The sequence below is a fragment of the Dermacentor variabilis genome, chromosome 1 (assembly GCF_050947875.1).
Source record: "Dermacentor variabilis isolate Ectoservices chromosome 1, ASM5094787v1, whole genome shotgun sequence".
In the NCBI taxonomy this organism is placed as follows: Eukaryota; Metazoa; Arthropoda; class Arachnida; order Ixodida; family Ixodidae; genus Dermacentor; species Dermacentor variabilis.
In genome coordinates, this window is record NC_134568.1 from 121,879,755 (window position 1) to 121,906,731 (window position 26,977).

At 47.1% G+C, this 26,977-nt stretch overlaps 2 protein-coding genes across 2 annotated transcripts in view; one reads left to right on the top strand and one right to left on the bottom strand.

The window, feature by feature from the left end:
- Nucleotides 1–18,019, bottom strand: part of SPARC (secreted protein, acidic, cysteine-rich) — a 44,132-nt gene extending 26,113 nt beyond the window's left edge. Inside the window, exons 1-2 of the mRNA XM_075694251.1 lie at nt 17,806–18,019; nt 3,618–3,688 (exon numbers count right to left, since the gene is read on the bottom strand). Coding sequence (XP_075550366.1) covers nt 3,618–3,688; nt 17,806–18,004 — 270 coding nt within the window. The 5' untranslated portion in view covers nt 18,005–18,019. The remainder of the gene's footprint in view (nt 1–3,617; nt 3,689–17,805) is intronic.
- Nucleotides 18,020–20,602: 2,583 nt separating this feature from the next.
- LOC142584025 (histone deacetylase 8-like) lies at nt 20,603–23,381 on the top strand. The gene has a single exon (XM_075694259.1). It carries the CDS (start codon nt 20,712–20,714, stop codon nt 21,984–21,986), a length of 1,275 nt encoding a protein of 424 aa, XP_075550374.1. The 5' UTR covers nt 20,603–20,711; the 3' UTR covers nt 21,987–23,381.
- Nucleotides 23,382–26,977: the final 3,596 nt, after the last annotated feature.

A 26,977-nucleotide genomic window follows, 5' to 3' on the forward strand; every position in this document is an offset into this window, starting at 1 on the left:
AGATTACAGTACGGAAGTCGGCTGTTATGAAGTACCACATACTTATTGGTTAAAATTGCAGCTTGTATATTATTAGGCAATTGCACTTTATTCTATGCATATTAAAAAGCAAAAAAATTTTCACACTAATGAGCGGCACACATTATTGTCGTATGTGCGCGAAATTCTGATCACACATGCAAGCTTAAATCCTTTGTTCCAGCTCGATCAGGTCTTAAAGAAATGACATGCTTCGGAAATAAAAGCACACACATGACCACGGCAACATGCTGAGCTACGTATCACATGTAAAAGTGTCGTCTCACTTTAGAGAACTTAAAGGGACACTAAAGTCAAGCTAAAGTGATCGATTAGTGCTCAAGAATCTCTAAGGCGTAAATATTATCGTGAACAGAGCCTTAATAATCGAGAAATAGACGTAAGTGCAGGACATGATCAGAGACTTCCCCGGGACATTCGAGTACTTGCCCGATGACAAAAGCAATCCTCGGTTAAATATGTCACTAGTACTCAACCGCTCATTGCAAAAGACATTCTTGTATTAGTATAAGACGAAATAAAATGCTACTTGTCCAGTTCTATTTTATTTCTAGAAAAAAGAACTCATTGAAATTACCCTGACAACGACGCGGGCAGTCGAAAGGAAGGTTTCGTTTTCGCTCAACTCCACGCCGCCCACGCTTTCGCCTTACCGTAGTTTCGTTATCACATATTGCTGCGCTGGTTTTGCTGGCTCACAAAACTTGCACAAACTGGAAGTAGCGAAGAATTCAACTTCCATGTGATGTCGTGGGATGCCTGAATGGTCTATGCCACTTGACCAAAAAGCAGCTGCAGCAGCGAATTCACCACTCTGTCTTAGCTCAGTACCGCCGTCTGTCAGGCGCCGTTTTACTCACCGACGGCTGCAAAGGGTAGTGATGGCGTATGCAACATCAACACTCCCTGGTTGGGTGGTGGGAGATTTGAATTTCGAAAAAAGTATTCAACCCTTCAGATGCAATTTTCTCGTAGACTAACTCTTTTCTTGGCACAAAACAAGCATTGCAAGGTTTCTGGAACGGTACTTAAACAGTCCACGTAGACTTAGTATTAGCCTTTAGTGTCCCTTTAACTTGGCTTGGCTAAAGAACATCTTTGACTTGTTAATGACCAAAGCTGTTGGACAGGAAACCACGAAAGCATGTAGCTATTATTGCAGAAATTATTTAACATTTCGGAAAACATGAATCACAGGAACATCGGCCTGATAAACAAAATTATACTTTCTCACAGCTATGACTACATTTGTCGTCTGCCTCCCACCAATGCCGGCCTATAATCACTACGGCGCTCACCTATCACTGTTTCCAACATGCTTCCAGTGAACTCGCTGTAGATCGAAAAATTCTGATAAAAAATGTTGCACAGCGTTTTCTATGTTACCACTGCATGATTCAACAAACTTCCCAGTAAACTTTCTATTGCACTAAAAGAAATGGGTACCGTAAGATTGGCTGTCAGTCCCTCAAATACGCTTACTTTTGAGAGCCTTTATTTTGTGATGCATCCGCTCGTACATAAAACGTAAAATTTTGCATGGAGGCTGCTCTATACCTACACTATCTGAAACTAGGCTTTTAACACAGCCCAAAATTTTGCTGCAGTTGGCCTTTAATATCTAAGTCCCTCCACTAAGAAATCTCTTTATCCCTCTGCTATAGAGCGCCCCACATCGAAATCTCTCAATCATATCGCATTATATTCCTCCTCCTGTTTATTTATTTGTATGCTGTTTCATTAAGCATTTCTATAAGCCTAACAAACTAGTAGCAGTTTAATGCATGTTGTAATGGTTGTAGTAATGGGAAATATTTTCTCCTGAAGTCCTCACACACTCGTGAACAGCTGCACACAAGAGTTAGTGCCAGCACCACCACAGGGCTCATATGTGAACATAAGCAAAAATTATTAATGGTTTCAGCTAGGAGATTGGAAAAAAGTTCAAATGCTAAGACTTTCCAGCAGACAACCATCATTACAGTATTCTAGCGCAGCACAATTCATTCCATCAAAGTTCGACCTGAACATGCTTACAACATCTAGAGGGTGCGTGCTGGGGCAGGAAGTCACACACAGTGCTTTGCTGAAACATTACTGCAGTAGCTTTTAATACACCTCAGAAGTTCAAGGGGCTCTGTTACACTGATTGAGCATGAGGTTTTCATTGCTGTTAGCATAGTATGGGTCCTGGTGGTGCCCCAACTGCCATGACGGCACCCTATAAACGTGTATTCCTCACCAAATGTAGCAGCATGTAGCAGCAATTTTTCTTCTTTTTTTTTTTTTTTTTTTTTTGCAGCAGATGTAACAAAGTATGTTGTTCACCTTGATTGGCTGGGCGAATAGTTTAGTAAGCATTTCTGCCTCATACTTAACAAAGAAATGCGAAAAAACAATGCGCTTAAGTTTTTCAGCCTTTTCATCAATAGATCACATACAAAAATAAACATTAAGATGTCCAAAAGGCAAAACTGCCATATGGGGGAAGTGTAAGGGGACGCTGAACACTTCAACACAAAGCATATTTCACTTTGTCGGGATGTCTCCTCCAGCTGCCCCCCGACCCTACCTACAACTTTTAAGTTTTGCCACTCTGGAGAACAAAAGCTAATGCTGCCCATTTCAATTTTGCAACTACAGCCCACCCTTTCTTCCTCACAAAGAAGTGAGGTGAGATCACGGAGTTCTGCTCCACTCTTGTGCGATATGCACCCCAAAATAACATGGTCAGAAAGTGTGGGCACTGGCTGCAGCAGCAAGTCCACTTTCCAGTACAAGGAACATTTCTGTACTTGTTCATGAAAGCACTGCTCTCATTGGCAGCAGCTTATGGTATCACTGGGCGACTGATGCGAAACAGGTTGCATTTTTCTTTTCGTCCGCTTCTCATTTGAATTTAGACAAGGCTGAATAACTTTCGTTTCCACACACCAATTCTTAAAAATAATGTATGCATCAAATTTGGGACCATACAAACAGTACACTGCAGCAAAATGATATACAGTCAAAATTAATGTTACAGGATCCCTTATACAGACAAAAAAACAGTACCTCAGGAAACTAAATGTCCGTCATCTTCTATAGTTACATTTTCAGGAATGAGTAGAAACAGGCGCACAAAAGAATGGGACGCAAGAAAGGTACAGACAATGCCGCTGCCTGTCGCTTTTTTACATCCTGTTCTTTTGGCCTGTTTCTGCTCAAGTCATGAACCCAACCAGCCTAAATGCGTATGCTTGTGCAGTTCATTTTCAGGCTGTTTTATTAACAAGTCTAAACTGTAACAATTCGAAAGAAAGAGACACGATGTAGGAAGGGCACAACGCAGCTACAAGAGTTCACGGATGATTCAATGGTGACGGGCCATATGGAAATCAGCAGATCCCATCGGCAAGGTGTGCTTCTCTATGGTAGCATGGTAGCAAGCAGTTAAGTGCTCCACAGTAGTGCTTCTGGACATCGGCTGTCCTAACCAGCGGTTCAATCCATGGGGAAACGCTGTCATCTCCCTCACTCTTTAAAAGCATTAAAATAATAACACTTGCAATGCAAAATACAAATAATACATTATGCACCTTTTTTGCCTCCACTGCCAAGACAAGTCCCACAAGCAGTAGGATAATGAATGCCTTCATGGTGTAAACTCCTGCAAAAAGAAAAGATGCATTAGTTTGTTACCGAACAAAAGTTTTTTTTTTTTTACAAGTACTGCAAATGTGTCAAATGGATGCAAAAGGAGCACACAGCTTCACACAGCTTGGCTTTGATGTCAAGCCCTCCAGCAACAGGTTGGATTTTGATATAATTTGTATGTATTTGTAAAAGGGGGCCTAACTAAAGCATACTGGGAGACGGAGCACACCACTTCAATAAATTAATGCTTCCGGATAAACTCTCCATGGAACAAACTGAGATCTGTAATCTTGCCGAACACTGCAAAAATAGTGCTGCTGAAAGGTTGTGAATACAGTTGCGTCGTTTGCATTTCTGAACTGTTCTAAACTTTGCCGGAAGAACTCTGGCGTGCTAGTACACAGAAAAGCCAGACACATAACATGCACGTTGTTACAGGCTGTTCCTGTTTAGCTCCAGACAGACCCTCTCATTTTCTTCGGTTAAGCCTTTAATTTATTTATTTATTTCATTTTTTTATTTATTTATTTTTTTTTTCGCGCTGAGGCCGGCGATTTTCAGCAGTCGGCAGACTGGCGGAAGCCGCCGCCGGGAGCGTTTACATTGTGCGTTCACGAAAAACAAACCGGCCGCTGAAAGTGCCTCAGTGTCAGCGGTTCAGCCGACAGCTTGGTGAATCCAGAGCACGGCTGAGCCAACGGCGGCCACGGCGCGGCCGGGTTGTGCGGGTCTCGCTATATTTAGGAGGAGCGTACGGGCGCGGGAGCACGCCAGTTCGAGCAGCGCGCTGTATGTGGTTCGATGCGCCTTCACCATCAGCTGCTCCCCTTCCTCAATTCCTATGTCTGGGGTTTCGCCGTCTCCCCGTCCCCCCACCCCACACCCTCCGCTGGGCTCGGCATCTTCCATCGGCACATCCGGTCGGCCTGGCAAGGGCATCTGTCCCGTGACGCGATATGCACAACCCGCCCGTCCAGCAGCAGCAGCAGCCGCGACTGCCCTTTAAGCGCTGAGCAAGCACAGATTCGGATTTGGGCATCGGGTATCGCTAGCGCGTGCAAGAACAAAACTAAATACGAACGAAAAAGAAGAGCGGTAAGACGAGGGGGGTTGCTGGTGCACTCGCGACGCCCGCACGTAGCCGCGCCCGATCGCCTTGGGCCGCAGCCGCGCTGTCTTCGCCATGGCCATACGAAACCGCCGTTCGGCAACGCCCCACGTGCGGAGGTGTCAGTGCTGTCTGTCGTGTTTCGCGCGTCGGCAGATCGAGTCGCGCAACTGATTTCGCAGTGATAAACGTAATGCACAGCTGGCCGCCAAATTTTTCGGAGTCGCGATAAACAAATTTCTCGCGACTTGTTCACTCGGTCGGTCCCTAGACTACACACAAGCATCCAAGGGGACGTTGGGAACAACCTAAGGATGTACCAGAAGGATCCTGAAAAGCTCCCAAGTGAAACACCTAATGATATCGTATGGATGACTCATTAGGACATACTAGACGGACGCCGAATCCCGGCATAGGCCGTATTCTAGATATTACTAATCATTTCTTTGTTGATGCTATCTTGTGGTTTTCCAAGCTTAATAGTGACATGTCATGCAGAGTCGCCATGAGACTTCCAATCTTTTATTGCAACAGTCGGTAATGCAAGATGTCAATTAATCAGTTGCTACGTTCAGCAGAAATAACAGTCGATGATATCCCCCCCTTTTTTTTTCTTTTGCATATATAACACAGCATGAGTGAGTTTAGCAAAAGAGCAGCTGCCTAATGTATGTTGCGCGTGTGTTCGCAGCAGACATGCGCAGCGCACGAGGCAGACACGGAACGCTACGCATTGCATGCATTGCAACATGCGGGTGTTTCAGCGAACACTTTCATATTATTTAAAAGGTTGCCAGTGGCAGGTAGCACAAGTCTACTTCATGAGCTGGTCTACTGCGGGCACTACTTGCACAAAAAAATTGAAATGCATAATCGAATAATTAACAAAAAATCACTAATTAACTTTTAACTATTTAGCTAATGGTCCATATCACAATTTATAAATTCTAGCCGTGTAGTTAGCAAGGCGGATACACTTGGAACGAATTCTCAGGATGACACCAGTTTCCAGATTAATTCCCGACCTTTGCGGAGAAATGCAGTGGCGTGCCAGTTACTTTTGAGCTTGAATGCATAAAACGACGTTTTGTTAAAGAAACAGGGACGCCAATGCATTTCTCTGCAAAATTCAAGAATTAATATCTCGAAACTGGTGTCATCCTGAGAATTCGTTCCAAGTGGATCCGCCTTGCGAACTGCAAGGCTACAATTTGTAAATTGCAATATGGACCATAAGCTAGATAGTTTAAAGTTAATTAGTGATTTTTTAGAGCGCAGCTCTTTGGCGTCCGTTCCTGGGTTTCGCGTCGTCGTCGGCGTCGTCGTCGGCGTCGGCCTCGTAACCAGCTCCGCCCCCCTTTCATCCCCCCAGCGCTAGCAGCGACCGACTGATACCGCTGGATGCCGCTGACGCCGCTAGAGAGTCAAGATAACGTGACTGCATAGAACACCGTCGCCGCCATGCAGAAAGAGTATCAGTCAAAGGCATCAGTCAGTCGCTGCTATCTCTTCCCTCCTCCCTTTATCGTGTTGTCCGCTTGCTGCGCGCGCTTCTGCCCCCATCGTTTGCCGCTGGGTGTACACGCCGCCCCCCTCCGCTTCCGCTTACTGCTGGTTGCTCTCGACGGCGGCGATGAGCCTCCGCTTCGGCGGCGCGAACTGCAGGGTCTTCTCGGCGGCGGCGATGAGCTTCTGCTTCAGCCTCGCTTACTGCTGGTTGCTCTCGACGGCGGCAATGAGCCTCCGCTTCGGCGGCGCGAACGGCAGGGTCTTCTCGGCGGCGGCGCTTAGCCTCTGCTTCCCCCACGGCTGTGACAACCTCGCGAGGCACTTGTATAGATCTCGTCTTTGAGAATCAAGCATTGGTGTACCAAGTCGAACATATATCAGTCTATTTCACCGACCACAAAGCTTCCTTCATGACTGTCAAGAACTGCTAGTGGAGTCTTTGTTAAAGGAATACGTGTGAAAAATAAAAAAAAAATTCTGTGATAGCGCATACATGTGTTGCTCGATTTCTTTGCCTCAATCTATCCAAAAGGTGAAACAGCTTATTTGCTGCGCTCAAATTTCGCATTAGGAAGTAACGTAATCGTCGGTAATTTTTTTAATTGTTCGATAATGCATTTCAATTTTTTATGCAAGTAGTGTCCGCCGTCTCGAGTAGACCACCTAATGAACTAGAATTGTCTTTAAACATTTTTGAAAGTGTTCGCTGAAACACCCTGTGTACAGTTTAACGGCGCAAGTTTAAGCGGGACACAGCGAGATACACAGCACAAACGCCGGCTGAATCGCGGTGTATACATGATCTTGAGACGCTCTTTGGGTTATAATTTAAACATATCAGAAAACGTTTTTTTTTTTTTCGCGGAGACTGAAATACCGAACCTCTAGAGACTAGAAGGCCGGCTATTATTGTGTGGGCCAAAAAAAAGGGCTTGGGTATGACGTCCTCAGGATGTCACACCCAGACCGTGTCTCCTTATGTTCGTATAAGGAGACACAGCCATCTGGCACTCCCCTTCTCCAGATACACGTACGTAAAAACATATTTCGCATGCCAGTTCCACATCCCAATCACGTCCGTGATGGCACGTATTTCGTACTTGCCGACTAGGACGTTGCTTGGAAGTTCACCGGACGGCTTCATTTGGATGTGGGACGTGTGGATGTTTTTGAGACCTCCATGTGACTTTTTGTGTCGTCTGGGTTATACATGTGGTAGACGCACGGAGAAATATTTGCTGATCTTATCGATTCAAATGCAATGCAAATTATAAAAAAAAATAAAAGATTATGCAGATCCAACGCAGAGTTGGTACTTACGGAAAGCAAAGCGATTAATTAAATGCTGTTACAGTACTGTTCCTTTTCAGCAATGCGTTTTGGAGCAGTGATTACGTGCCTGTCGTTCAAATCAGCAAGGCGCATCAAACCACATCACGCGACCCAGGCGACTGCGGATTACGCTGTCTCCATGATCGGCCCACATTTGATCGCGCCATCTCTGGGGTCGTGGCCAGCCGCTGCGATCTCGGAGGTCAGGGCACTGTCTCCAGCATGTCTCCAGCACCTGTCGCCAGCACCTAGGTCGGCAATCGGACGAGCCACATGACAGGATATTCTGTCGGATCTCGGTCACGCTTCCAGTTCGAAGGTGAGAGAGCCTCCGTGCGCTCTGAAAAAACTAGACGAATGTGTTACGAGCGCTCGATTTCGACCAGCTGAATGTAAACCGCCCGGCGAAAGCGTTCGAAAGGTACCATTCAAATGCGTCCTCGTACGCCCATTGCCTTTGAAAAAATTTTAGAATGCCTGCGGTACCAGTCGTACAGCTTAATTTTTCCTTCCTTCTTTTCCGAGGCTTCTTTCTGTGGGGCACACGAAGAGCATGGACTTCGGGAAAGCGGGATGCGGCGTGGTTATGGTTCCATGACTCCGTAAGACATGCATCATCCCTTCCGATTGGGCTACGGCCCAGAAAAAGCTAAATACTTTTTTTTTTTGTTTCAGAGAGTATACGACGCCGAAAGACAGTGCAGAGGCACGCACAAATTAACAGCATCAACTTCCGCGCACCCATGGAAGATCCGAATCGCGTGGTGCCTCGAATGCTCAATTGCGCCATACAGGCGAGGGCGTCAGCGGCTGAGGGCTACGCGGGGTCCCGGTAAAGCACAAACGAAAATCTGCTGGAACGAAGATAGCCAAGCGAGAGCAGTTCCGCTGAGTACTCGTGTCTCTCCCCCGAAACGCGGCCGGAGGCCAGCGAGGCAACCCTCGCCCGAGGCAGGGCCCCAGAGCGCGCCGGCCGCGACGGCCCATGTGCATCCCACGGTTCCTGACGTAACTGGGCTTCATATTCGCCGCCTCTTAACGATTGTCCAAGGACGCGCGAGGCGCGACGGAGAGTCCTTGAAAGGGACCGACCGAGGCTCGGCCCCACAAAAACGCCTACGCAGCACAGCGCGATAGAGATCCGCCGCGCTGCTTGAAATCGCTTCCAGAGCGCCAACTGAGAACGTCTTCTCATCAGTATATCGCGCGGCCTTGCCCTGCATTCGCCGCAAGAGATACGTCGCCGAGGTTCATCTATTAGGGCAGGCCGGTTCTTGAAGCCTCGAGCACCGCATATGATTATATAATAAACTTTTACGATAATAACAATATATGGTTTTAGTTGTTCCCCGGTGGGCTTATCCTTTCGGTTGTGATCTTTTTTTTTTTTTTTTTTGCATTCCAGCTATACTGCCTTCAGGGCTTCATCATCGTTCCCGCACAGATACTCTACCGGCTCCAAGCAGCTTCACCTTTGTCAGAGCTATAGCTACATGCAACGCCAGTCAGAATTGACCAAAGAGGAAACCGCTAACAGAAACTGCAACGTCTGCGCGTTCAGTATAACACGACGAGAAGTAGCATATACGCGTGGTGACAACTATGAAATAGTTCTCTAGAACACATTTCGTCAACGCTGAAGATGCTTGACCATCTGGAACCTTGCCGCTACTCTCGTAACTGCCACTTCAACGGGCGTGGCTCGTGGCTGGGCCGGTGCGGCACGCGCGGTGGCCGCGGTGCCATCGTCCAGTCATGCGTATCCGCGCCGAGCATTGCTAATCTTCCTTTCATCTGGCAAAGTACAGCTAGCGAACATGTTCCGTTCTACCATAAAATTAAAAGCTGTCAGCTGTGGTATCTGTCTTCAGCGGCGTAGGAGAATCAACGAAATCAGTACAATTGATGAAAACGGAGAAACAAGGGGGCAACAAATGTGTGTTACAGGCGAAATTCAGGACTAAATCAACACACCCTGTATAGACAACATACAATAGGCGTTTCTAGAGGCAGTTATTAGGTATGTATCGCGCAGGAGACCGGGACGTGTTCACCATTTCGAGGTTCCCGCGACGTTTCAAAAGCGACGCACGCGCGATCATTAAAGGAACCGTGGTGGCCCGAACGGACGTCTGTCAACTTCAGGGCAGCCATGTATGCACAGGCAGGCAGCTGGTGCGCCGGGACAAGGTGGTTACTATAGCCGCCGGGCGCTGCCAGCTCGCCCTTCTCCGTTCCGCCCGGAAGCGGCCCTCGAATGGGGAGCAGATGCCGCGCCGGACGACAGCCGCTCCCGGACAGACGGCCGGCGACGACGCGCGCGGTCTCCGTCGCAGAGCGGTTCCTGCTCCACGCCGGTCGCCTGTCGTACGCGCTCATAACTCACGCTGCCGTGAACGGAGCCCTTTCAGGACGTGCGAGTTGGGCCTCCTCCATGCAAAACATCATGCAGACGGCTCGGAGGACGACTGTTCTGCTCCAGACTGTAGTCGCTCCGTAGAGCACGGATCAGAAGGGCCGCAAAGGGGGACGGTCATCTTCTCTATTAAAGAACACTTCGTTTTCGGTGGAAGCATTCTGAGGTACTTAAAACATAGTGGGTCCATTTTTATTCACAATGCGTCTCGATATATATATCGCCTCCTACATCAGAACTTTTGATCTGTATACTATATCTCACACTGTACACGCTATGCCACGCTATCTCACAGGTGAAGGGAGAAGACAGAGAAAACGCTTCCGAAACTTTAATGTGTGACGACAACCCAAATAAGGCGGCATCCAAGTACGTGGATTGAAACCTATATACATAAGGAAGCGTAAAAATAAAGATAACCAAAACGAGAGAGAGAGAGAGAGAGAGAGAGAGAGAGAGAGAGAGAGAGAGAGAGAGAGATTATGGTCTATGGCTTGATCTTCACCACAAAAATGAACAAAAATGCTGATGGCGCCAGAACCAGCGCTATGAGAGTAAATACTTAGAAATGATGCACAACAGCGTAGCTTAGTACGTGGTGATGAAGCCTCCACGCATGGCAGAGTTTACTTTCCCACTGACGCAATAGGGATTTAAAATCCGGGGAGTGTGTTAGAGACGGGAAATAAAGTTCACGCAGCAGCACTTGCCTCCGACATCTAATCGCCATGACAAGAAGCTGACGAAGAGGGATATTGAATAGCCGGACCATATAGCGACGCCTTCGCCAATGAAAATGTCGTTTCGTTATAAGCCCTTATGTCCAGACACGCAAACAAGACGGATATAGTATTGACTTTAACACTCTCAAAGCCCTCGAGAAGCAGCGAAGAGCGCGCACAATGACACACAATCGGAATCTGCTGGTGGGTCTAAAATTCATGGAGTGCTAGACAAGAAAAATGGGTACAAAGTCCGTAAGGCTAGGGAAAGTGACCAGTCGAGAACAAGAGAGAACGTGGCAATGTCGCTCTTGAACCGCCCTGCCGAAACTCCTTCGTCGTGCACTGTTACGTCGTGTCAGTTGTTTCATCTCGCTTTCATCTATACGTTGTTTCCGGGAGCTTTTGCGCAGTTTCCCACGCACGAGCGCGCGGTCCGCGACAAAGAGGGGACGACGCAGTTTTCCATCCGGCGGAGGACAACGATGTGGCCGCCACGCATTCGTGGGGAACGCATCAACTCGGCGCCGGCGCGCAGGAGGGAGACCGGTTTCAGCAGTTGTATCTATCCGGGGAGCGTGCGCGGACGCAGCATCACATTGTTTCCGCGGCCAACGGCACGCTCACTCGGAAGGATGACTTGACGCGACGGCATTCCACGCTCGTCAAAATAAGCCGCGCGCGCGGCCAGCCCTCCTCGAAGTGACGCCCGCGGACCGACAGCGTGCGCGTCTGGGTGCGCGCGCAAACCGAAGCAGTAGCGGCGATGGTTCTGTGATCAAGGAGAAGGGAACTCGCTGAGCTATATTGATGTGGGACGTTGTCCTCCGTTTTCCTTCCACTGATTATCCCATTTCTCTGTGTATACATGATGCACCCTGCTGGGGGTTAATTAATTGGAGAATTCAAACTCGCGGAGAAAGAGACGATGCGGATGGCTGCTGTATAAAAGCATCAACTCTCTTTCAACAGAGACTGCGCCCTCTTGCCGAATGCACACGTGGTGGGCTGTGCCGGGCGGGCCGTGAAAGAGATCGCCCCGTATCACGGGAGGCTCACTTCCGGGTGCGGGACACCACTTTCTGGGATCCCGCCAGATGGGACAGCCTTGCGCGACCCCGCGGCGGCGGCGGGCGCAGCTTCTTTCTTCTTCGGCGCGCGCTCCATCGCGTGGGTCTTGCTTCGCGCGCCGTTTGGGCCCACGCTCAGGCCGCGAGGCTTTCACTTCCATACCTCGACCGCAGCACCTACATACCGGCGGCACCCGTGCATGGTCGCGAGACATTAATTACGCTCTGTAGGCGAAGCTCGCCAAGTGCGTGAACAAATAATTTATTTAAATTCTGGAGTTTTACGTGCCAAACCACGGTCTAATTTTGAGGCACATCGTATAGTGGTGGACTCTGGGTTAATGTTCGCTTCCTATGGGTTCTTTAACGTGTGCCTAATGCGCGGTACACGAGCGTTTTTGCATTCCGACCCCCATCGGAATGCGGCCGCGTCGCGGCTGCAGGGATCGAATCCGCGACCTCCCGATCGGCAGCGCACGCCTGCACATGAGCTCTGTGGCTGCGCGCAAACACATTATAAATACAATAACGACTGCCTTCGGCAGTGTATATGAAAACACGGGCATGTGACGTCGCACGCTAACGGAAGAATTAGGAATTTAGGCGCGTTTCCCAGAATTTCGCAAATGAAAAGAGAGCAAGGAAGGACTTGAAGTCGACTGCGACCTAACCGTCACATGGTCTGTTTGCCCATAGCTCACTGATGCTAGTGTCTCGGGATATGAATATAATTGCGGCGCTCCCCTGCAGAGCTAGAGCATAATTAAATTCGCATTTGCGCGCTGTAGCAATGGTGTAAGCAAAAAAAAAAAAAATACTCGAGTTATAGGTGAATCAGTAACGAACAATGTAAAACGTTTTGACCATACACTTATTAGGTTAAGAATTTTCGGTCAGTGTTTCACGCAGTCATTTGTTATCTGCGTGTTCAGACTCAGCGCCGTAAGAATAAAAATCGAATGAAGTTCCTAACCATAAATGGTACAAGTTGGCAATTGCAGCTTATTCTTGTGCCTATTTCTGTACTTGAAGCCTACTGCAACCCCTCCCACCTCCCCCCCCCCTTTTTTTTGTTCGGTTCATTTCACGCCGTACAAAGTTGTCAGCAGTTTTGCGCATTTTCGACAGCATACACAAATCAACGACAATATATTTTAGCCCTGTTAATAGAGCAGCAAGCTTAGCAATACCTCTCACGAAAGAAAGAAAGAAAGAAAGAAAGAAAGAAAGAAAGAAAGAAGGAAGGAATACTAGCGTTCCGATATCTGTGCTTCAATTAGCAAAAAAAAAAAAAATGAAGATAGTGGCGCGAATTTTGACGAGGGCAGTTAGTACTAAATCAGTTTTCTTGTTTTCTTCTTACGACTACACCACTATTTGACGCGCAATAGAAGATGGACATTCGAATGAAAACGAACATTCAGGGTCGAGTTCAAGAATATTTTTGGCAGCAAGAACTGGTGGTAACACGGCCAGCGGCTTTGCTATCGTCTCGTTGTTATCACTGCTTGCCGGTGTCTACTCTTTTCAATTAACGAACCTCCATGGCACACGAATGAACCTGGGCCTAGTATCTATGTTCGTTTTTTTGGTCCTCACATATTTCTCTCTCTGCCTCTCTCTCTCTCTCTCTCTCTCTCTCTCTCTCTCTCTCTCTCTATATATATATATATATATATATATATATATATATATATATATATATATATATATATATATATATATATATATATATATACATACACACACACACTAGCCGTGAGACGTTGCTCTTCTGAGCGCAAGGTAGCAGGTTCGGTCTCGGTCGCGGCAGACGCACTCCGATGCGGGCGGAATGCAAAAAACGTTCGTGTGCCGTGCATTGAGTGCACGTTAAAGAACACCAAGCGGTCAAAATTAATGCGGAGTCCTCCTCTACGGCCTGCCTCATAATCAGATCGTTGTTTTAGCACGTGAAACGCCGGCATTCAATTGTTTCGTGGTATGCACTGAGCGGACAAAGATGGTCGATCTTCTATATAGCTGCGACATCTCGAGAATACATGCATGTGAAAGACCGCTAATCGTGGCGGGCTTCGGTAATATTAGCGCTCCCATGCGGGCGTCTTACCCGTGGTCATGTACGTTCACGAGGAACCTCAAGACCTGAGGTTCTTGTCCTTGTCCTTGCGTCCAAACAACAGTTCACACCCACTACGGGGATTGGCCAAGATGCAGGCAGTGTTACGTGTGTTTTTACAGCAAAGCTCTTAAGGGCTACTTTCCCCACTATCACGTCTATGTGTAGACACAAAATCCCGAAGAAAGTACAATACCGGGCCGACACGCGGCGGAGGTGAATCAGGCGTTAAACACTCCCCATACGTGTGCCGATCCCGAAGATAGTGCAATACCGGGCCACCCAAGGTGGAGGTGAAGCAGGCGTTAAGCATGCACTCCCCATACGTGGGCCGATCCAGAAGTTCAGTACAATGCCGGGCCTACTCTCGGCGGAGGTGCAGTTCGCCATTAAGGGGCCCATAGTCAGAGCTTCGCTGGTCATCCTTCTTCACAGAATGGAAGGGCACTGAGTTTTTATTAAGATTGTAACCAAAACAGAACTTAGCATATCAGAGCGTGAGTTGGAGGGCACGCCGGTATTTCTTCGACATTGTTCTTCTTCATGCTTACCCTTCATCATCATCTTCTACTTCTTGTTCCCCATCGACTGATTTTTGAAGGTTCCAGTTCGCGGAAAGCGAACTAAAATAATGTGCAAAGCAAAAAAAAAATAGATAAATAAACAAAAGCGACCCACTACAGAGCATCCTGATCAGACCGCCTTTTTCTCTCTCTCTTCTTTTTTTCTAGGTAATCTAGAAACCAAATTCTAGGTAACCAAATCTAGGTAACGGTCAGATATTGTGCGTTCACCCCATAACACCTGCAATCCAAGAGACCGGCGCGCAATCATTCCAAAGTCCACAATGCGAAATATGCCACGTCGATTTAAAGGCACCACGTGAAGCGTCGGCCAAACACACCACTTCGACACACGATCGGGCCAAGCATCAAAACCACCAAGCTTACAAGCTGATCAATTACATGTAGTATAAACCAGTTGCTTTATTGATGAGACAAGCTGAAACAAGCGCAGCAGTTTTGAGCACTGGAATTTGGCGGCAACTAGAGCAGAACGCCCGGTGTTGGTGCCCCGCAGCAGCCTCGCGCATGCGCGTGTTCAGGCAGGCAAACCAACAGGCAGAGTAGTTGTTTCCTCATCTTAGCGGCTCCACCAGACGGCGAACGATTTGAACCGGCGTTGCTGTGGCTCGATAGCACAGCTTCGAGCTTCGACTGCGAAGCAGTAGATGTGGTTATTTATCAGGGACACTGGTGCCAGGAAATCGCCTACGGACGATTTCGCCAGCTTTTCAGTGGCCCTACCGGAAGCGCCTCCTCCGAGCCTCAGCGACAATGAAGCGTTTCGTGGAGGACCCAGTCGCGAGCATCGCAACCGCAATTTCGCGCGCAAGGTGCCCGCACTTTACAAAACCGCCCTTCCCTCCAGCATGCACATCAAACGAGTTTTCAGTGTCGCTGCTGGTGTCTTCGCAAGAAAACGAGGGAAGATAAGCGACAAAAAACAAAATGAAAGGCAATTGTTAGTGAAGATAACGTGTGAAGGGCTGCAGAGAACTCGGTGAAAGAGCCAGGCCAGCTCGTTCTATCTGCTCTATTTGTGCGCTCTTAATAAAGGATTGGAGGAAGGTAACGTAAAAGTAACTGATGACGTTTTAGTAATGGCTCAATTAATTTTATGGGTCAGCAATTGGTCACCGTAATTATTTACATTTATTGAATGAATTAATTGCAATCGTAATCGGTCAGTCTTTTTTCTGTAACGTGCATAAGACTGTGCAGTCGGGATTAATCGGCAGCGGACGTTAAGAGCTGCGTAAGAGTCAATAACGAGTGCATTAATCCACTGAAAGCAAGAGAGAGATGAGATGGTTGTTGGCTGTAGGTGGGTCCAATCTTTCGAATGGTTGCCAGTAATTCTCCGTATACACACTAATTAACAAACTTTATTAATCACTTCAGATACGCGTCACGACTGCAGAAATGAAGCCACTAGGAAGACATGATTATTTATCAGGGATCCTGAGAGTGCGAGCACCCTTGCTGAGATATCCGCCCCCGAAATTTTCATGCGTGGGCGTCACTAGAAATGTTGCGTATTTTCAAAAAAGGCCCCCACGTGCGCTTGGGGAGGCACTGTGTGGAAGACCATTTTTTTGGCCCCAAATATTGGGGATGTACGTCTGTAGTGCTAGTTTCAGGATTCCCATTAAATGGACGCGCCTATAGAGTAACAATTCAACTAAACATTTACAATCAAGCTAGACATTACTTACTGAATTCTACTAAATTAATTAGTGATAATCACACAATCCCCGGCGTCCGATGCCCCGAATATAGCGTTCTCAGGAGAATCAACAGAGAGTTTCCCCAAGCGTTGGGGGACGCAAGTCCATTGTGGCCATTTCGAGTTCTTTTTGCGCTTCCTTATAGGGTTCTTTTGTACGCCCGGTGGTTTGCATCCCCCAACGCTTGGGTGCGGCTTGCGTAGCCTAGCCTAAAACTCTCCTAATGTATCTATTTTTACTACAATGCCTATAGGAATGTTTCATTGAAACATTCGGTATAATTTCAGTTCGCCCATGCAGCAATTACGCTGTGAAGTTCGCACTATTCACCCTGCTCCATCTTTTATACAAAATTGCTTTTTTACTATACTAACATCTTGAATTACTCCTGATACATATCGGTCGAACAATAGATGTTCTTGCGCCTATTATAACAGCCATTTAACTACGGTTTCTGCATGAATCGAGAGGTGCCCACACGCACAAAAAAAAAAAAAGGAAGAAAAAGAAGACCCCCCACCCAAGCTGTAATTTTCCATCTCCCGTTATCTCGCTGAGCAGCAGTCAGCACTTTTCGCCACAGCGGAAACTCGACACTGGCTGGCATTCATGCTTCGCTCTATCGGCTCCCAAGTTGCCCTCACCCTTGTACACAAAACTTTTGACGCAAGCCAGCTGGTGCGCAAGAAGCGCATCACGAGCTGCGCGTGCGTCAAAATGGCAACGCGCGCGCCTTTCCGTCAATCAACCGTTTCGCAGAGAACGAACTCTTCCGTATGAAAAGCGTGCGAACATAATCAAGGTGGGAGATCCTAGTGAAAGCCGTGGACAAGCTGTGCAAGGCGCTCTGCAAAGCTAGTCCACAGAAAGAAAGGAGACACGGAATGTATACATATGAAAATATTGCAGGAAATTTCGGTGAAGTCCGTTTCAGGGCACGAACTCCGCGCCAAGAGAGACGGGTGTTGCGGCTGGCGAGCGACGCGCGACCTGCAAGAGCGCGAACTTGAATTTGGTGCCGGGCACCGACGGACCCCGACTTCCGTAAACTCATTTTTGCACACCTACACGTCTGGTGTTATTACCTCTGGTCCAGCCACTGGTCGTCGACAAACGTCCACTTTTAACGACCTGTATCTATGGATGCACGCATAGATATGACAGCCTGTGTCCAAAAAAAATAAGATTGCCCCGGAGAAAATGCCTCTCGGTATGGAATGGTGCGTCAAACATTCATCAAACACCGCTTTTCGCGTGAAGCGCAAGCTTCAAATGGGCTTACATTTAACGTGTCTTACGGCGTTCTCTGACAATAATTTACGAATTCCAGCTCACACTCGCGAGTACTTCGAAAGCAATTTTGAAGCACAGAAGACAGGGTAGATACAGGCGATCTCCGAAGTGCTCGCGTACGGTGCAGCATCTAGGGATGTTCGCGCAATCGTAAGAACTATTTTCCGAACGATGTCTTGCAACTGGCACTCACATAGTGTCTAGCGTTAGACAATAGTTCCAAGAGTTATCCCCGCTGTTGTGAAGAAAGGCAGAAGTTGCACGCACTTACCGTCCCGTACAGCGCTACCGCAGCCTCCGAGCCTCCTCCGAACTTTTTCGCACCAAGCGAAGCCCGAGAACTGAAAATACGCGCAGTCGGCAGAGTCGAGCCAACTGGGCGGGCCGCACCTTATGGAACAGCCTGTTTTCCCATTGGTTGCAGTAGAATCGGCGCTGTTGCCAGACGTGGCGTTCCGCGTTTCGTCCATTCTCGGTTTCACTTCTCCCTCTCCCACCGTACTCCAACTCTTCATCCTCACGAGAAAAGGCTTCCTTTTCTCTCTCTCGGCTTCTCCCTTGCTCTGTAGCTTGCCGCTTGCTATGGCTGTCAAGAGCAAAATAACAGCGGCATAAGAAAAAAGTAAATAAAGAAGTGTATTCGTATGAGACTCAGCATGCGTGGTCCTGAAGGGAGGCCGCGGCAGATGGCAAACGGCGGCGAAGCGGAGCCGCGGGGCGGGCGAGTAGGACGGGAAGAAAGGCATATGTTCGAAACGTGATATGAGCACCGAAAGTCAAGGAGTGTCGCTTGCCATTCTCGATGGACTTTGAAAATAATCTTACGCAGTACGCGCTGGCCTTTGAAGGAGGAACAGAGTGCAACCACACTTCGTATTTTCTCTTCGCTCTTTTTGTGAGCGTATTTAGTTAGTGTGAAGTTTCAGGTCTTAAGGGATCACAGAACTTCTGACTCTAGCATCGCTGACCTATAAACGCCGTTTCTTTTTAAAGTAACCGTACGTTGAATATTAACATCGAGAATATTTTACTTGGGCGCGCAGGGCAGCGTTTACATGTTTACAATATATCATATAAAACAAGCATTTCGAAGGCTTCATTTGGTCTATAAGTCTCTTCGTTGAATGTTTATCCTCTGTGCCGTGAAATTTGGGGAAAATCACGTGAAAGTCAGCTCATAATGTCGTGTCCCCTTCATTCTTTGTTCTTGTCAACGAACCATTTTAGTCATGCGGGGTGACAGCTTTAAAATTTTACAGAAATTTTAAAACTCGCCTGTGGCATATCGTTAAATTCTTCTCCTTCAGCTGGATTACTCGAAGGAGCGGACATTACTAGCACGATAAATCGAAACACATATTCAACTAATTACCAAAAATGCACTAATTAACTTCTGAATTAATCACTTTACGGCTAACTTTGCAATTTGCGAATTGTAGCCGGTGAGTTTGCAAGACGTATCCACTTAGAATAATCTCCAGGATGACACCAGTTTGCCCTCGTTTTCAATGCCGCTGCGCAATACATTGGCTTCGCGCTTCACGCAGGAAAGGCGGCTCGAAAATGGCGGTGACCTGAGTCAATACCGATGTCTCGCTACTTTCACGTTGTCGCCGAGGCAGGCATTGAGCAGAGTTAATTCTTCCGAATAACGCCTGGGACCACTGCTGTCGCGGCGCGCGCACGCGTAATCATGCGGTTATTTTCATATTTCGTGCGTTTCCTTATGACGCGGGAAAAATAATTACGCGAGACATAACCCACTGAAAACAACTGAATCGGGTGTTTTAAGGCACACTAAGTATTTTTCTATCAAAATTCGTGCCCTTAGTTCATCAATTAAAAAGTTAGTTAATCAATCTAGTATGCTTATCTATAGTTCAATTATGAAACAACTCTCCTGCTGCTCAGAATGAAGTCGCGGGCTCGATTGCCGGCTGCGGCGGCCGCATTTCATCGGGGGGAATTGCAAGAGCACTCGTGTACTTAGATTTATGCGCAGGTTACAGAATTCTAGTTGGTCAAAATTAACCAGGAGTCCTCCACTATGGCGTCACTCATAGCCCGGGTGTTGTTGTGGAACGTAAAATCAATCAATCAATCAATCAATCAATCAATCAATGGAACGAACTCAGGCTTTTCCCACGCATTTAAAGGGACAGTAAAGTGAAAAATGATTTCTTCTGCATCAGTAAATTACCGTTCTACAACACCAAAAACACCACTCTTACAACGATAAGACGTTTGGTAAGCCAGAAAAAGCGCAAGAATGAAATACGGGTGGCGACGTCTACTCAAGTTCCCGCACTGGGGGGCTGTGACGTCTTGGATTTTCATGGCATCTTCTAGGGCTTACTAATTATATATAGCGGTACAGATTGACTACATTGTGTTCTAAATGAACCAAATATTAAGCATGGCAAGTTTCGGGAACCTTTATTCAGCCAACGCGGCCCAAATGCGAAAACATACTTTGGAATCCCTGACGCCACGCTGACGTACTGGCGCTGGGGTTTCGGCGCGAAATTCAAATACTGATACTTGGACCTTCATTTTCTCATCTAATAATCAAACAATTTTTTATGAATGACTGCCTGCAAAGTTCTCAAACTATGCTCCATTAGTCTAAACTGATTTATTGTTTCGCTTTAGTGTCCCTTTAAGCTCATGCATGCTATGCTCGTGCGCAAGCGCGTTCCAATTGTTTCAGGAAAGCAGCAACATTACAGCGCATGCAGCAGTGGCAAGCCGCGAGTTCGGGTGCCATGCAAAACCTGATGAACAATCGGAACATTGTGGCAGTGCCACGAAGCTTTCAAGATTGAAGAAACATTTAATGCTTGCGTGTCACTTTCGGACTGGTTTAACTATCGCAAACAACTAATGGCGTCAACGCATAGCCACTGCTACATTTATTTTTCTCTCATTTCGATGATAAGTGTGATTGATTTCCATTATTCTGAGGGAGCCGTTGCCTGCGGGAGCCAGGCGTGCGCACTACTTCAAGAGACAAAAAAAATAAACCGAAACTGAAACCTTCAAAATAAAAATAACCAAGCCGATACAAGTCAATCCAATCCTCTTTGAAATCAAGCGCGCTATGTTGGTTGTGTTGGCTGTGTGGAAGGTTACTGCTAGGGGCATGCCTGCAATTGTTCAGTGATTTCAACTTTCAGGATGTATGAAAGCTTGTATTCCAGTGTTTTTTGCAACGATGACGACAATGGTCAAGCAAGTGCAACGATCATCCCGAGCGACGAATCACCTGAATTAACCTCTGCTGTTACTGCTCTCCATAACACGGCCCCTGAAACGTGCGTGTCGGCGACTGCAAGAAACACTCGCGTCGGCTACGTCCACAGTCCAGCTCATCTATTTGAGTGCGAAAGGTTACCGCGCGTTCGTCGACGCTGTCTTCTCGTCCACGGACTTCTCAAGTGCTACAATCTGCTCAAGTCCTTGCGCGCTATTCATCCGCTGGTGGCCAGTCGCGATGATCTTTGCCTGTTTCATTCTGCAGACTACGTCGACTTTCTAGAGTATTGCGAAGCGGCGAAAGACCTTGACACTGAAGATATCTTGAGTCGTGCCCATGAATACAGCCTTGTCGATGACTGTGCCCCGACACAACGACTCCTAACTCTAGTGAAGCACATCGCAGGTGGCACCTTAGCAGCTGCTAGAGCCATCACTGAAAAAATTTGCGATGTTGCTATACATTGGGAGGGTGGTTGGCACCACGCGCATAGAAGCGAAGCAGCTGGCTTCTGCTACGTTAATGATGTCGTCCTTGGGATATTGGAACTGCGTCGTAAGTTCGAACGAGTTTTGTACATCGATCTAGACGTTCATCACGGTGACGGAGTTCAGGAGGCTTTCGCAGGCACTGACAAAGTCATGACTGTGTCGGTTCATCAGTACGAGCCTGGTTTCTACCCTGGTACAGGTGCAGTGAATGACATTGGGTTTGGCTTGGGTCGTGGTTACTCGATAAACTTGCCGCTTCGGAGGGGTGCTAGCGATTCTACTTTTGTGCGCGTGGTAACAACTGTGATCGACGAGGTCAGAGAGCGGTACAAGCCTGACGCTGTTGTTTGCCAGTGTGGAGCGGACGGATTGTCCGGTGATCCTCTCGGGGCTTGGAATCTGACCCCGGGCGCATTCGTGCAGTGCGTTCGTCTAGTGCAAAGCTGGGGGCTGCCGCTGCTGCTTCTCGGTGGAGGCGGCTACGCGGCTGCCAACGCTGCACGCTGCTGGACCGTAGTTACCGCGGCGCTATTGGGCCGGAAGCTGGAGGAAGACATTCCTGAACACTGCTTCCTTATGAAGTACGGTCCTGGCTACGAGCTTAGCCTAGAGCCCGGCTTTCGTCGTGACCTGAATGATGCCACGTACATCGACAGCCTGCTGCAAGTTGTGATGAGACAAGTAGACTTAATTGGAACAGTTTAATAGCAAAGAGACTCCTCTTTGCTGCTGCAAACCGTTACCATAGAACGATGTATCTCGGTAGACCAAGCGTTATTTCAGACTTAATTACGTTGCGTCTTTTTCTCATTTATTAGCTACCCACAAGGCGCGATGGAGATGGATGCTGGTTATTGAAGAAATACATTTATTACTTCAGTAAACAACGGCGATTCTCGCTTTTGGCGGTTTATATGGTTATCGTTATTATAGTGCCTTTACGACGGTTCGTTCGAACTACTTCGTATTGCAACTAGAAGGTGCTCGCGCACATGCTGGCACTCGCTACTGACGTGCATTGAGAGGTTGAAAGATGGCAGCACCCTCCTGCTATTCGATTTCTACCGGTATTGCGCTTGCTGCAGCTGGAGTGTACTGCAGGCTGATTATGCTGTTAACAGCACCACGCTCGAATTATCGCAGCTTCAGCGTGTTTTGTCAACGCTACTCGTGGTTTATTGCTACTCACGTATCTAACAGGTGCCAAGTGAGCGCCCCAAAACTGCCACTACAGGGACCGAGAGCAAAACATTGTGTCCTTCGACAGGTGTAACGAAGAGCATTCTTGGCTCAGCTTACGTTTTCAGAGGACTTTTATGTTTCCCCCTTTATAAGGACGCTCGAGCTTTATAAAACATCTCGAGGTCAAACGTGAGCTAAGGGGAAGATATACAAGTATTTATTACGAGATTCGACCTTCGGGCCTGCAGCTCAGAAGACGACGACGTAACCTCTCAGCCAACTCATTTGACGTCTTACTTTACTCAATGACGGTACTGGCACATCGGCAGGATTGACAGCAAGCGTGGCCGACAAGTAGCATGTAGCTGTGTTATTTGAATATGCGTAAACTGTGGTGACTATGTCGAGTGGCGCATGTTTATTTGTACAGCATACAGGCTTTTAAAAATTTCCGCCAGTGGCTTGAAAGAAATTCCTGCCCGTGTAGGTATGATTTACTGATCGTGAAACTGGCTTGCAAAGATAAAGAATATTAGAGTACACTTTATTTCCCAACGTGTTTTGCACCTGCCCATCGAAGAGCAAAATCGGCGAAAACCTGCGCTGTCCTGTGAGACTCCAAGCTCGCCAAGCTCACCAGACCAGCGTCGCCATCTGCCGTGAAAGGGCGCAAGGCCGCAAAGGCGCGAAGTTCGAGATTCCAAAGAAGTTTGCCTCAGGTGGAACTTATTTTATCCCCGTCAGAAAGCGATTGAATGCGACTGGAATAATTCATAACAGCGGATTTCTATTGATATTGACAAACATGAATGCTAAGTCTGTTAATTAGCGAAATAATAATAATACCATGAAGATAGCGAAACGCAACTTTCGTGCGAGATACAAGAGCGCAAATATGCTATAGGTTTACACAGATGTTTTTTTTTTTTGCGTGTACAGAGAACAAAACAATCTGTATGATGATGGGGACAAGTGTGTAGAGTATGGCAACAGAAGGAATAACAACTCGCACTAAAGCCAGTGAAGTCGCCGGCATGTGGCGCTGCGACCCGTAAGTAGAGGCGGGCAGCCGGTAATGCCACAGAACACTGGTAATGCCACCTACATAGACATACATAGACGTCTTGAGGCTCACGAAGATGTCTCTACAGACTGACTCGCAAAGATTTGCATTGTACTTACATAACAGTGCTGCCCGTGAAAGCACAACACAAAGTGCGAGGCTCCCCTCTGCTCTTATGAGGGCCTTTAGTGCGCAAGGGGATAGGTGTCGAAGCACCGCTTTACACCAACACCCATCGTCTGCAAGGGGCACGGGAAGAGCGTAAGGTTTATCTCCAGTGGATACACAGGATCGTAATTTGTAAGCACTCATTCCTATTTCCCTCTTTATGGCCCTCCGTCATTGGCTCGCACGCTGCCTAGCCGCCGAGATCGGCCACTTGGCGCAACGGATAAGGAAAAATAAAGCGACGAAAGAAAGGAACCGTAAGGAAATATAGCCTTGGTCGCTGTGTTGACACAGATGGCAAGATGAGATCGGCTGCTGTTTCCAAAAGAGGCTATCCTGAACGGTTCGTCGCAGAGTTCATCGCAGAAATTTTTTTTTTTCTCGAGCAAGCATTATACAGGCGTCTCCTATGGCGCTCGCAGCTTTTGCACGTATATGACGGACCCTGACCTCTAGCGTGGTCTTATAGCTAGCACTGATACGAAGTTACATTTCAGCGTTCCCCGGGAACTGGGAAAGGGAACGCAATGTGCTATTGGTGAAAGCTCAGTCTGTCATTGTCAGTTTACGCCGACGACAAACAACAACAACGAAAAAAAGAAAACAAGACATTTCAGCTGTTCCACGGGGGGCCTTGTTCACAATCAAATGAAACGTACGTTTTGTTGCATTTATCGGCGTCCATTTCCACCTTTGTCTATGATCAGTTCCAACCAGACGAGGTTTTGACAAACGCTTGACTTCATCAATGTGTTAACAATTCGTCGTATAAACGACTTCACGTAACAGTCGGCAGTTTTGCAAACGATCGGGCTAGTCATTTTGCCATTCTGTCTTGAGTGCTAATAAAGTACCTACGTATACGTACAACACGCGCTGCGTCATTCTCAAACCCTTGTACCGGTCCGAGTTTCGATCGAGGCAAAGAAAGTGCGCGGCTTAAGTAACGGCAGCTAGCCAATCGGGTGTTTTACGAGGTTTTCGAATAGTCAAATTTCTGAATCGAATCCTATACGAATATCCGAGGAAATTGACATTCGAATATTGAGCCGAATACGGAGTGTTTTCCGATTTATGAACAATGTGAAATGCAGTTAGCGTGGAGTCCACGTGATAAAAAAGGCTTATTTGCATTGCTTGATACATGCATGCCGTCGACAACTGGATATCCGCTCAAAAGAGGAGCTTGTAAATAATAAACTTCAGTTGGCGATCTATGACAGTAATGAAAAAAAGAAAAGAGAGAGAACAGCACGTCACCACATGCACAATGAATGTGTTACTTTGTCGAGTGAGTGTTGTGCCCGTTGCAGGAGTGTCGTCGTAGGAGGAAACTATACTCTCGGACAACTTTCTGGGGCTGTGAAGGGAAAGCTATATGGACACAAAGCGCGCACAAGTGAGATCGCCTCTGAAAAAAGTCCCGTGTTTTAATCCATGTCATAGGCATATGCGTTTCTACAAGGGGGAGGGGGCAAAGGGCTCATTGCCCCTTCCCACTCTCAGGACTTGGGAGGGGGGCAAAGTAGGTCAGATTGCTTGAAAATGGCCTTCAAGAACGCGCTTTGATATTCAAAATCCACATGCAAGTGGCCGAAACTCGCTGTACGACGCATAGGCTCCGTGACTATGATGAACTAACGGTTGCCTTCACATTGGTAGCCTTCACATTATGATTCACAGCACCGTGGTCACCATAGCCTTGACATTGTGGTCACAAAATTGAAGTTTCTTTATTATTTACAAAGCCTATTGAAATGTGTTTAAACGCTGCGGGTTCAGCGGTGTCACTAAATCCATTCATTTGGTAAACGCTTGGCAAGCGTGTCAGAGAATTTACCAAAACCAAATAGAGTAAATATTCTGCTCAGATTTAGAACACAGCAGACGAATAAGACATATCGACTGGGTAAAAAAGGAGTAAATATCGGAACGGCTTAGCTCGTTCACGCGCGGCTAACAAATCGCTTCCATTTTTCACGCCTTTAGGACCAACCAGTACTTCGCGGCGGCTTTCAGGTAGATCAAGGGCGACAATATGATATTTATAACCTGCACAAAGCTCGGGTAATTGTCAGTGTCATGTTAACAACATGCGGCCAAGCGCGTTCCGCAGAATCTATAGTTCTGCTTTCATGAATGTAGAGAAGCGCAAGAAATTTAGAGATAATGTGGAGACTAAATGCATTTTCATGCTAGGAAAACTACGTTGCTTGTGTTCTTTTGGATCGGGCTGTATTTGTAACCTTCCAATCTGAAGATAATTGAAAATTTAAGCTGTCATAATCCAGTATGTAAATATTATAGGTAGGCGATCGAATATCGACTTTTTCAAATACGTATCGAATACGGATAGTAAATATCGAATATCGGATAGACAAATGCAGACGCACATATTTACAGCAGGAATATTTGTTTCAGTGTAATTAGAAACACGCTTGCACTGCATAGACAATCAATTATCACGCACAATTAAGATCGTTTTAAACACCAGATCATAACAGCCATGAAAAGAACTACACGAATAGCCGCTTGACACCTTTAAGCCTGCTGGCAAACAAGCTTGACACGCATTTGAAGCTGACCAACTTTTCAAAAACACACAATAAATAGTTGGTGAAAAAATATCAGAAATTATGGAAAAGGAAAATAAAACGCTAAGGAGGTATTTGTGCTCCCTAGACAGAACACAGATCACTTTTACAAGAAAAACCTCAGTGGTTGTAACGTAGGAGATAAGACTCCTACGTGACTAGGCTGCAAGAAGGACTAATTGGCAGGCCATAAGCACAATATAGCCGACTGTCATGTATTGGACGAAAAGAAGGGGAACCGAGCGTCCCGGTTTTGTAAGGGCACCGTTTTTGTAAGAATGCTCGCACGTATTCGTTGGTCAGAACCATACGAAACCAACAGATAATGAAGAAACGCAAAGCATAGGATAAATTATTTGTAGTTTCTAATTGAAGTTCAAGAAATGAGAAGCTAATTGGAAATGGAGGAACACTAAACCTGGGAGGGGGGCGGGGGGGCTGCCGGTGAGAGCCTAATCCACAACCTCTGCATCACGCGCGCGTTGCACTACAAATTGTGCTACGGCGCCGGCAGTTACCACGTTTATGCATTCTTGGGTATTTATGTATGTGTACAAGACGAAACCCAGGGAGTGTTAGCCAGTGCCACACTTCCACCGCAGAACCGAAAACAAAGCTTGCATTACCTATTTTGTTTCTGCACTGCTTCGAAAAGTTTGTCGCTGTTTTACTTCTGATAATTATAATTT

Excerpts from the sequence above, each read along its gene's own strand:
- LOC142584025 (XM_075694259.1), top strand. The coding sequence starts at position 20,712 with ATGTATGAAAGCTTGTATTCCAGTGTTTTTTGCAACGATGACGACAAT.